Source organism: Haliaeetus leucocephalus, unplaced genomic scaffold (genome assembly GCF_000737465.1).
Source record: "Haliaeetus leucocephalus isolate CR32 unplaced genomic scaffold, Haliaeetus_leucocephalus-4.0 Scaffold889, whole genome shotgun sequence".
Lineage (NCBI taxonomy): Eukaryota > Metazoa > Chordata > Aves > Accipitriformes > Accipitridae > Haliaeetus > Haliaeetus leucocephalus.
The window spans coordinates 721098-733191 of NW_010973325.1; the positions used below are offsets into that span (position 1 = coordinate 721098).

The 12094-nt window shown below is 38.0% G+C and overlaps 1 protein-coding gene across 4 annotated transcripts in view; it reads left to right on the forward strand.

The window, feature by feature from the left end:
- The window catches only part of RTTN (rotatin), a 90306-nt gene that overhangs the window by 71920 nt on the left and 6292 nt on the right, over positions 1–12094 (forward strand). For 3 of the 4 annotated variants that reach the window (XM_010583292.1, XM_010583289.1, XM_010583291.1), the window contains 4 exons: positions 1899–2004; positions 5567–5661; positions 9228–9305; positions 11348–11474. In XM_010583292.1, the coding sequence (XP_010581594.1) occupies positions 1899–2004; positions 5567–5661; positions 9228–9305; positions 11348–11474 (406 nt within the window). Of the gene's footprint in view, positions 1–1898; positions 2005–2826; positions 2888–5566; positions 5662–9227; positions 9306–11347; positions 11475–12094 lie in introns of those variants that run through there. The other variant, XM_010583293.1, reaches the window with a different exon arrangement.

Genomic DNA, 12094 nt, shown 5'->3' on the forward strand with positions numbered 1-12094 from the left:
TAATATTAGTATTTTAAAACTATAGAATCTGCTGGCAGAAGGCATTATACATTTACATAGAGTTATTTTTTCCATTCAACTAGTTAATCATCAATTAATTATTAACTATTTTAGTGTTCCCTATGATTGACATAAATTTTCTTTTTTATTGTAAACTGCAATTCTTCATTGCAAAGTAAGGAAAAAATGCATAAAGGAGCATGCTGCAAGAAAGAATGGAATTTTGCTAGTTTTTAAGATAAAATCTAGAAAATAGTAAGATGAAATTAGAGCTTTTTTAAAAGATACAGATATAGAACAACTCACCTTAATTATTTAATCAGTTCTAATCAGCCACATAATAATTAAAGGAAAATACCCAAGAGATTGACAGGTAAATATATTTTCTTATTACTAAAATATCCCTAAGTACTAAGACAAAAGAAATACAGGTAGCAACTTACAGAGCAAAAACCTTTGAGTGGATAAATCGTAAAATCTACTTAGGTTTTGCAAGATCAAGGGAACCCAACAGTTTGTTTTTTCCTGGCTTGTGTAAATTATCATCAAGTTTAAACTTTAAGCTTTTTATATTTTTAATTACTCAAACATCTAAATTCTTTAATTTGAAAAGAAACCACCACCTATCAGTACAGAAAAATACTTAATTTACTTATAACATTCTTGTGTTGCTGATAGCTTTGAGATTTCACTTGGGATCTAATCAAACCAGTTGTAGTCTAAATATGATTTTTTTAATTTTTTTTCATGTTGTTAGCTATAAATGCAGAATCCAGTCCATGCTTTGGTGCTTTAATTTGGTGTCAGTTGTCCTTATCAATGAGGGTTGTTTGCATTTTTTTTCCCAAGTTATTAACTTTGACCTTTTCAGTCCTGGTTACACTGAACACTTGAATAAATGATAACCTTAGAACATACACTGATATTTTTTTATGTATTAAAATTTGAAAAATTTGTTAGGCAATTACTAGCTAGAGTACTGAAGCCAATAAAAGGCAATCTATGTGATGTATGTAGAAGTGTAAAATCTATGAGGTCCTATGGCTAGGTACGCATGAGATTTCTGTCTGAAGTATTAAGTTTTTCTTAAGATGCTGTATTTTTTGCTAACTTTAAAATATGGGGTTTTTTTCTACTATGATCTAGCAACAGTTCTTACTTTACTATATTCTTCTCATTAGAATGTATACCATTTTCTGTTATATTGGTTGTCAGTATTGGAATGATGTTTTAGGGAAAATTGCTAGATGGGCAGAATTCTCTAGTGGATAATATGTAAAGCACAGACAGCTCCTCGTCTTTCAACTATCTTGTTATATGACTCCAAGTAAATATTCCTTTGAAAGCACAGAGATTATGTTATTAGAAATACGGTGATGCTCACAAAGGCCTCACAAAAATAAGACAAACTACCATTTCTCTCTGGTTGGAAGTATCTAAAAAAAATTCTCTGTGTGTCAATGATATTTTTATTCTAAAGAATATCATTGATATTTAATGTCTCTTCTTCATCATTTTGTTGAAGGAAAGTGAGATGAAGGCATATCAGTGAAATGTCTGTGATAGCAAGCCTGAATATTAGGAAAGGTCTGGAATGCCAGGTCTGGGAAACTAGGCTTTAGGAAGGTAGAATGTTAATAAAAGAGTAAGAGGAGTGGGCTTAGGAGCAAAACAATTTTTTTTTTTTTTTTTTAACATTTTAATTAGGAAAAATAATGAAACACGTCAATGCAGACAGACCATAAACATGAATATAGAGAGGGAGAACTCTGGATAGGAATGTAGTGATGAATCATTCAAATGAAAATATAGGCTATGACAATATATTTATAGATATGAATACTACTTTTAATATGGTCACTTTTTCATTTTTTATAATGAAATTGCATTATTTATAGGTCTGTGAAAGAAAATCTTCAAAGGATGTGCTGAAAGAAGTTGCTACAAATGCACTGCTGTCTCTGTTAGCTGTCAGTAAAAATGCCCAGAAATATGCTTTGGAAGGTGAGCATTTCAAAATGTGTGTTAAATGATTTATGAATCAAAAGCTTGCAGATGTTTTACACATTTTTTTAAACAATAATGTTTTTTGTCAAAACAAAAGACCTAGTTTTCAGTGGCAATTTTTTGCCGATTTTTACAGAGAAAACTTAATTAAAGTTTTCAGCTACGGATAAAATATTATGTTGTAGCCAGTCTAAAAATTTGGGTGAAATCACAGGTCTGTGTTAAAGTGAGAAGAGACCTGTGAGCTTTTACTGCTGGTGTCATATTTATCCATTTGAAACTGGAGATTTTGCAGTGGCAGTATCTTCCATTTTTTGTTTCATGCTATGCCAATACAGGTTTGTAGGTGAAAGTATGCCCTGTGTTCTCAGCTCTGGCTGTACCTAGAGAAGAGGAGACTTCTTTTTCTCAGCTTTGTTCTTCCCTGCCACTTTGTTTCTTTCTTCCCATTTTACAGTTGAAGTAGGACCTTCTCCCCTTGCAATGCAACATCTTTCATGCCTAAGGTTTTTACTTTGCAGTAGTAAAAGTAAAAAACCTCTAATCAAAGGCTTTTTGTGCCCACTAGAACACAGGGAAGAGTGGTTAATTTGCATTTCTCACGTAACATGCATTTAATACCTGCTGATCATCCCAAGCGCGCTTTGTCTTGGGTGCTTTCTCATTACTTGCATCTCTTTGGTTTCTTCGGTCCTTTAAACCTACATTACACTGAAACAGATAGCCTAGACATATCTGCTCAATGTCTGATCCCAATAGTGGCAGAAAACTCCAAACTTCAAATCCTATGCTGTGTACCCACTTTCTGCTCCTTTGCAGTGTACTGGTGGTCTACTTGGCCCTTGCTTCAATCAGGGTTCTTCTTCTGTTGATGACCCACTACATCATCTAAGACCTGACTTCCTGTGAAGGCACTACCAGTGCATGAAGTGCATCATGTTCTGTGCTAGAGTGGCCTTCAGGTCATCCTTGCTGTGATGCAACACAAATCATAGAGAAGTGGAAGAGGAGTTCTGGGGTTCAAATCAATGTACTGAAGATATCTGTAGCTCTAACATCACCTGTTTAGCACTTAAGGACTACTTTTTAAGATACAAATGCAAAGTCCTGCACCTGGAAAGGAGCAACCCCTTACAGCAGTACAGGCTGACTGAGGAGCTGAAAAGGACCTTGAGATCTTGGTAGGCAGCAAGCTGCATGTGAGAAGACTAACAGCATCCTGGGTTGTATTAACAGGAACACAGCCAGTAGATTGAGGGGAAAGGATTATCTTTCCTCTACGTAGCACTTGTTAGACTGAATCTAGAATAATGCAGCCAGTTTTGGCCCAGTACAAGAAAGACATCAATAAACTGGAGCAAGTTCAGCAAAGCATGACCAAGGTGGTTGTGTCCACCTGTCCTTAGAGGAGAGGCTGATGGAACTGGCTGTGTTCAACCTGGAGAAAAGAAGGTTTTGGAAGGACCTAATAGCAGCCTTCTTGTATCTCTGAGTTTTTGAAGAAGACAGAGCCAGGTTTTTCACAGCAGCGCATGTTGTAGGAGGTTGAGAGAGAATGGGCATAAACTGAAATGTGAGAGTCAGACTAGCCATAAAGAAACATTTCCCCTTTGAAGGCAGTCAAGAAGTAGCTAGACGTACTGTGCAGTCTCTGTCTTTGGACACTTTCAAGACCCAAGTGGATAAGGCCGCAGGTAAACCTTGCCTGATCTTATAGGTGACTCTGCTTTGAACAGGAGGTTGGATTCTATGACCGCAGGAGGCCATCTCTTCCAACTTGAATTATCCCATGAGCTTATGATCATAGAATCATAAAATAGTTTTGGTTGGAAGGGACCTTTAAAGGTAATCTAGTCCAAAGCCCCTGCAATGAGCAGGGACGTCTTCAACTAGATCAGGTTGCTCAGAGCCCCGTCCAACCTGGCCTGGAATGTTTCCAGGGATGGGGCAGCTACCACCTCTCTGGGCAACCTGTGCCAGGGTTTCACCACCCTCATCATAAAAAATTTCTTCCTTATATCTTATCTAAATCTACCCTCTTTTGGTTTAAACCATTGCCCCTTGTCCTATTGCTACAAGCCCTACTAAAAAGCTTGTCCCCATCTTTCTTATAAGCCCCCTTTAAGTACTGAAAGGCAGCAATCAGGTCTCCCTGGAGCCTTCTCTTCTCCAGACTGAATGACCCCAACTCTCTCAGCCTTTCCTCATAGGAGAGGTGTTCCATCCCTCTGATCATTTTTGTGTCCGTCCTCTGGACCTGCTCCAACAAGTCCATGTCTTTCCTGTGCTGAGGGCTCCAGAGCTGGATGCAGTACTGCAGGTGGGGTCTCACAAGAGGGGAGTAGAGTAGCAGAATCACCTCCCTCAACCTGCTGGCCACGCTTATTTTGATACAGCCCAGGATATGGTTGGCTTTCTGGGCTGCGAGCGCACTTTGCTGGCTCATGTCCAGCTTTTCATCTGCCAGTACCCCCAAGTGCTTTTTGGGAGGGCTGCTCTCAGTCCCTTCATCCCCCAGCCTGTATTGATACCAGGGGTTGCCCTGACCCAGGTGCAGGACCTTGTACTTGGCCTCATGGAACCTAATGATGTTCACATGGGCCCACCTCTGGAGCTTCTCCAGGTCCCTCTGGATGGCATCCCATCCCTCAGGCGTGTCAACCACACCACTCAGCTTGGTGTCATCTGCAGATTTGGTGAGGGTGCACTCAGTCCCACTGTCTGTCACTGATAAAGATATTAAACAGTACTGGTCTCAGTACAGACCTCTGAGGGTCACCACTTGTTACTGGTCTCCATCTGGATATTGAGCCATTGACCACTACCCTCTGGATGTGACCATCCAACCAATTCCTCTTTCACTGAACAGTCCACCTATCAAATCCATATCTCTTCAATTTAGAGAGAAGGATGTTGTGGGGGACCATGTCAAAGGCCTTACAGAAGTCCAGATGGATGACATCCGTAGCTCTTCCCTTGTCCACTGATGTAGTCACACCATGATCTTGTAATAAATTAAAGACTCTAGATCCCAAGAAAAGAGCCTAACTCAGCATTTTGCATTTTGAGTCACCTGAACATTTGCTTTCTTTTGTCTCACCTCAGATGCAGCAAATCAGCTGCTGTTAGGGAAGAGTTGGGTAACAAATGCATGGCCTAATCTCTTGAAGTTTCACTCTTCTAGGCAGCATTGTCGAAGATATCCTGAAGAGTTATGAGTTGCTCTCCTCTTCCTCTCAAATCATCTTCCCCTCTCCATCTTATCAGTCCCTCCTTTGGGCACTCCTCTCACAGGACTGTTGCAAGAGGACTTGTGTATTCTTGCTTCTTGAGATCATTCAACTAGACACGTTCCATCTCTGAGACTGTTAGTTACTTCCTGATAGCAAGAGGATAACAACGTATTATGAACTCACAGAATTTGGATGTCTGAATCCTTAAACCTCAGTTCAGGAGGGTAAGGGTAATCAAGATCATCGCAAGAAAGGTGGTTTTTATGTTTCATAAAATATTTTTGATTGTGAATGAACTTCTAAATGTTAATTATTTTGTATTCCAGTTGACCTGATAGACAGCTGTATAGAAAACATGAAACATATTCATGCACAGCTGAATTTGGATTCTCTAAAGCCTGGGAAAACACAGAAAAAAAAGGTAACTGTAAAAACCAAAAGACTGATTATGATAAGGCATTTCCCAGCTCTTTTTTGTTTGTTTGGGGTTTTTTGTCTGGTGGCAGATACTGTTGATATCTGTCACGGGTGAGACAGAGTAAATGACAACTTGTAGTGGATCTGGATACTGGGGCTTCTTTAAGATTCAGTGATTTTAGAGCTTTTATCAACTTGTTTATCTCACACACTCACTCTCTGACCCAGAGTTATGTTCACTAGGTCTCAACTTCCTTTTCCAACAGGGAGATGACTGCTGGTTCAGGAAAGTCAGGCAGAAAACCCACATCAGTTCGTGCTTTGCAGCTGCTCAGTTACCAGTCTTGGATGTTACTGGCCAAAACCCCTGGGCATGTGCTAGTGTTTGTCTCCATGCATCTCTCTGGTCTCTAGGATCTTCTCCCACTTGCAGGATTGTTCCTCCAGCCAGGATCTTCACATTCTTCTTTTCGGGCCCATTTCTTTCTTACAGAGATGATTCCTTTTCAGGAATCCTTCTTTTCACCACCAGCTTTTCTTTCCAGACCTCTAAGCTCCTGTTTACCTAATCTAAATAATCTATGTGCGAAGCACAACACGTGATCAGTCTCTGAATTAGTGGTTCTGTCTCATGTCTTCTCATTAATTGGAGGATTCAGGACTTCCCACTTTTAGTCCAGGTTATCAGAATTGGCAACTAGCCCATTCAGGTTGAAGCCAGCAACGAGCAGGCTTCTGATTGAGATTGCAAAAGTTCAGTTGCAGGCATTCACACACATACATGTTCATCCATTTGTCACCTGTCAGTGCTCGCAATTTATGATATTTATTTAGCCTACAGCAATATCTAAGAGTACTGTATTATTTTCAAACATAGTTGGACTTTCAGCCTTGACTTCATGTTCCTATGCAATCCATCTGATTATTCCCATCTTATTTCCACAAGAGTAATTTTTCTGTTTTTCAGGTTTTCTTTCTCAGTGTCTTTCAACCAGTGCTAGCCATTTTGGTTTTGTCTGTTCTTGTACCACTCAATCTCCCTCCCATCCCAAAACCAGTTCCAGTCTGCTTGCACGTGTAAGTCATAGTTTTTTATTCTGTACCTTCTCATATTATCTGGCTTCCAATTCTAATTTTCTGTCCTCCTGCATACTTGGTCTAGACGTCTCGGTCTCTTGTCATCAGACTCAGTCACCCCTGACTTTAACTTCTTGTCAGAGCTTTTTTGCCTCATACTTGTGGTCCTGCCACCACTTGTACTCCCAGTTTCTTCTTTCCATTTGCAATTTCTTTGTTTAGCCTTTTTTTTTTTTAAACCTCCATTCCAGTTGTTCTAGACACATCACCCAGCTCTTTCTTACCACTTCTAGACATAGATTATGTCTTACCATCATACAACAGTTTCATAAGATTTTTTGTTGCAAACTGCTTGTTTTCTACCACTTTCAGCTAAGAGCATTATTAAAATACAGACAGTAACCTCTGCTGTCAAGTTTGATATCTTGTCCACTCCCACATAAAGCAGAAATTGCAGAAAACATCTTCCTGCAGGATATTTCTGCATTGTTTGAGCTCAATAGTGGTTTTCTCTGAGGCGTTGGCACAAACAAACATTAGCCTTGATTTGTGAGAGTGTGGAACTGTGTTTCATAACAGTGAGCTCTTAAAAAATTTTGAATTTGACCCTGACATTTGAAGGCTACAATATTTTTTTCTTGACATCTCCTAAACACGTTTATTATCCCTTTTTCAAGAGGTGGAGGCTGAAAGGTGTTCTGCCCTGGATATGTCCAGTAAGGTTGAAGTCGGCTGGTTCTTTATGTTTCTTGGGTTGAGAAGGGGGAAGCTGGGGTTATTTGCTCCTCAAGTGTAAAAGGAATTTAAAACTTCAAAGAAATTGAAGGAAAGGAGCCTCTGAGAAAGGTTAGAAAGACTGTTTATGTTTAATTAAGAATTCTTTGAAGGAGACTTGCAAAAGACTTTGTGGCAGATTTCCCTGCTGACCTGGGACCGTAGGTTGCTACATCATATGCCAGTATGCTGTTCATCATATGTGATGCATAATGACAAGCAATCTAGTTTCACATGAGGGAAACTGAGACATCACTTTCATAGTCAGGTTTAGCTGATCATTCACAAAACTGCCCCTCAGCCTACTTCAAAGCACAGCTCTGAAAGGGAAGTTATCAGAGCTTCTTTTCTTTTTCCCTTTCTTTCCTTTTAACTGTTGGGAAGAATGTGTTTGACCTAGCTTCATTCTCAGGGCAACTGAAGTATTTTACCTGATATTCCTTTTCTTTCACAGTTATTACTATAATGCTAAGAAAGGGCATGGAAAGTATTTACAAATAGCCAAGCTTTCAAAAAACCCCTCAAAATAGGATCTTAGTAAAAATCAAGATATCCTAAAATAAATACATACAAACAGTGCCATCAATGCAATCTGTAACTTTTTCAACCTCCTAGAAGTTTACACATTAAGTATAAGTTGTAGCTTGTGGCATTTTATAGGATTTAGTGCTATTTGTATTTATTAAATTAATACATATGGAAATTCTTGAAGGAATGTCTTTTAGCTAAAACTGAGACAAACCAGTCATAAAATGCATTTGTAATGATGACTTGTATGTTTCTTTTTCATCTACTGCACATGGCTTTCATTAATTTTTTTGAGATAGACTTCTACTTCATCTCTAAATGTCACCAACTGTACATGATATGATTTATAAGCCAGCATTGTTGCTTCACCTTTTCTGAGATTAACCATGAATCCTATTTTACATTTTTATTCCTTTATGCTTGATAAAACAGAAATAGTCTCCTGTGGTGAACAAGCTTATTGACATTTGCTCATCTTTCAGAATTGGCTTAGTATGTCAACCTTATAGAAATTAGGTCAGCCATCATTAGCCTTCTACTGTCACAGCACTGTCATGAAGGTAGATTTTTTTGTTTACTTGTATACTTGAATCTCAGTCTAGTACCTCACTGTCCAAAGGTCTGTATTTATCTTTGTAATATTCTTATCAGGTTGGAAACTATTTCTGTTATTAAGGATAGGGAACTAAGACACTGGGAATACAAGGATGAATTGGTCTGACCAAATGTAGAGATCTGCAAGACAGAGCTACTTTATCCTAGTTTTTATCCAAGGAAGAAAAATAGGTGCTTCTAGGGAGTGATTCATTTGACTTGTTTTAGATGTCTGCTTTAGGATGGAACAAATACCCAGAATGTGTTCCCACCAATTCTTCATTAGTGGTAGGAGAAATGGAGTTTTACATTACAGATCTCTGCATTTAGCCAGATCAGTGTCCCTAGAAATAGTATCTGTGGTTTATGAAGAGAGATGAGGATGACTCCAAGTAACTTGTTACAAATGTCTTTAGTATACATGTTCAAAGCTAGCTGAGATGAATCCTACCTGAGATCAGAAGGAAACTGCTGAAGAGATGTGACCCAAATGTTGATGCCTTAGATTTGCACCTCTCCTTTGAAATCTCTTTCTGCCTTGTACAAAATTAATTTTTGTCTTATGTTGATGATCTTCAAATATTTTTCTCTGGATAGGAGGATAACCTTATCAAGCAATTAAGGTGTTCTATGCAGCTCCTCAGAAACTGTCTCTTTCAAAATGACGAATGCAAAGTAAGTATTCTTCTACTGAAATAATGTGAGTGAATTAGTTAGTGAATGAAGATCATAATTTTTTTCCTACTTTGAAATTATTTTCAAGCTGGCTAAATTTAAGCTTGATATTAATGGCAAGAAGTACTTCAAATTTCATTATTATTCCTATCTCCTAAGAATATTTCATACGTGCGTTAGGAACTCAGTGTTCATATTGAAACATCATCTCCCAAAGGTTGCAGATGGGTATCATCCTTTATATCCACTTCTGCTTTGCTTAAATCAATAATTCCAATTTTCAAAGCATATAATGTGAAAAATGGAAGTGGAAAAAAGCGTGGGTACACAAGAAAGGCGCATAAGAGATACATTTCATATCTTGAAAAGTAGTTTCCTCTCCTTATTCCTCTCTCCTTTTTTCCTTTCCCTTTCTGAAAGACAAAAAAGGAAAAAAAACCAACCAAAAAACAAACCTATATAATAAATTTTCTTTGTCTGAGTTAAATTACGCTAATCCTGCAAGGCACAATTCTGTTTTCATCTTGATTTTTTTTTTTCCATCTTTTTTCTTGCTCAGAATCTTGTTTTGAATTTCTTTTCGTTTCACATTCTTTGTGTTTTTCTCTGTGCTTTTCAATTTCTTTTCTACTTCAGTTCTTCTACCTACCTGGTTTTTCCATGAGGAAAATACTACATTACTTTTTTTTTTTTTTTTTTTTTTTATTCTTTCCTGTATTCCTTCTTTCTGATGACTACTCTTCCTCTTTCTTATTGCTGATACCTTTCTGTCCTGGTTTCAGCTGGGATAGTTAACTTTCTTCCTAGTAGGTGGTACAGTGTATTTTGGATTTAGTATGAGAATAATGCTGATAACACACTGATGTTTTAGTTGTTCCTAAGTAGCACTTATCCCAAGTCAAGGATTTTTCCGTTTCCCATGCTCTGCCAGTGAGGAGGTCCACAAGAAGCTGGGAGGGAGCATGGCCAGGACAGCTGACCCCAACTAGCCAAAGGATTATTCCATACTGTAGAACGTCATGCTCACTATATAAACTGGGGGCAGTTGGCTGGGTGGGGTGATTACCGCTTGGGTACTGGCTGGGCATCGGTCAGCAGGTGGTGAGCAATTGCATTGTGCATCACTTTTCTATCTTGGGTTTTATTCCTCTTTTTTTTTTTTTTTCATTGTCTCCCTTTTCTTTATTATTATTTTTATTTTATTTTAATTATTAAACTGTTCATATCTCAACTACTAAGTTTTACTTTTTTTCCAATTCTCTCCCCCATCCCACTGCGGGGGGAGGAGGGAGCGAGTGGCTGTGTGGTGCTTAGTTGCCAGCTGGGGTTAAACCATGACATTTTGACACATTTATTTCCATTTTCTCTTTCACGGTTCAATTTGTCTTGGCATTGTGACACAACTTGTGCTACTTTTAGCAAATGCATTGATGGAACCACAAGATTTCCAGACCTTCCAGAAGTGCCCCTATTTGAGGGCATGTGTTAGCATCCTTTTTAGATACAGAACAATATGTAAGTTATGGGTCTGAATAAGACATCTGGTTATCCCTAAGGTCCCCATAACTTGGTTGTGCCATAATCTCAGATAAGATTATTGTGGAATGTATTTCTTGTTTTGATCAGGGGTCTGACAGTTGCTTGGAGGAGAGAAGGAGATTGCTGTTGATAACTGAAGTTTTCTGTCATTTGCTCTGTAGAGCTGCACTCTTCCACTTCCATGCTTTTTGAGTTCCAATAATTAGTTTAATTGGAGTAGAACAAAACTTCACAGCTCCTGAATAATCACAGTTTAGAATGAATAAATGTTTAATTTTGTTTGTATGTCTCTCAGTAATTAAAATGTGTATGCTGGTTTTGACTGGGGTAGAGTTAATTTCATTAGTGTTGAAATGAGGGTGTCAGTTCTCTCCATACAATCTTTTAAAGCAAACTAAGGGGAAACAATAAGATAAAAATATGCTTTTTCTCCCTCTATTTATACTTCCTTTTCAAAGTATGTAATAGTATAGTAGTTTAAATTCTTCCTCGTGTTCTTGTAGATGGCAGCACTCAAAGCTCATCTTGTTCCTGTTCTGCATTCACTATGGCCGTGGTTTTTAACGGACAACTCCTCAATGCAAATAGCTCTGCATTTGCTTTGTGTCTACACTGCAAACTATCCTTCAGGTATGAGCGTTACTCTATGATGTAACACACCAAAGTATTTAACTAGAATAATTAAGACAGAAAAGCATAATAAATGGAAAAGAATGCTTGCTAATTCCACAAGAGGAAAGTATAAAAGCACTGGTCCATCAAGGTCTATCAAGAGTTTTGATTTTAATACATTCAAGACTTTTGTTCAGATCCTGTTTCAGTCTGTTGGGTTTAGCAAGAGTACAGTTGTATTAAAGGATTAAATAGCATTTAATTCAAACCATTATGTTTGAAGGTTACACTGAAAGTCCTGCCAAACTGAATATTATAATGTAGAAATATAACTCTAGGAATTCTCTCACAGAGAACATTGTATCAGTACTTTATACGGTTTGTACTTCAGCCCTTATTGAGAACATTCTGGTTTTGAAATAGTCAATAATCTAATTTAATTCTGTATTAAATTTCTTCCATTTATATATGCATTGGGCTCGGTAGCTTCTATTTGTATATGTTTCATGAGTATTCTCTTCTTCATTTGATGAAACTTTTTATTTCCATTGATGAGTAATTATCCCCACTACTAGAAGCCGCCTCTTTTTTCTAGTATGAATTTGTCTCATTCCAAATCCTGGTTACTGACTCGGATA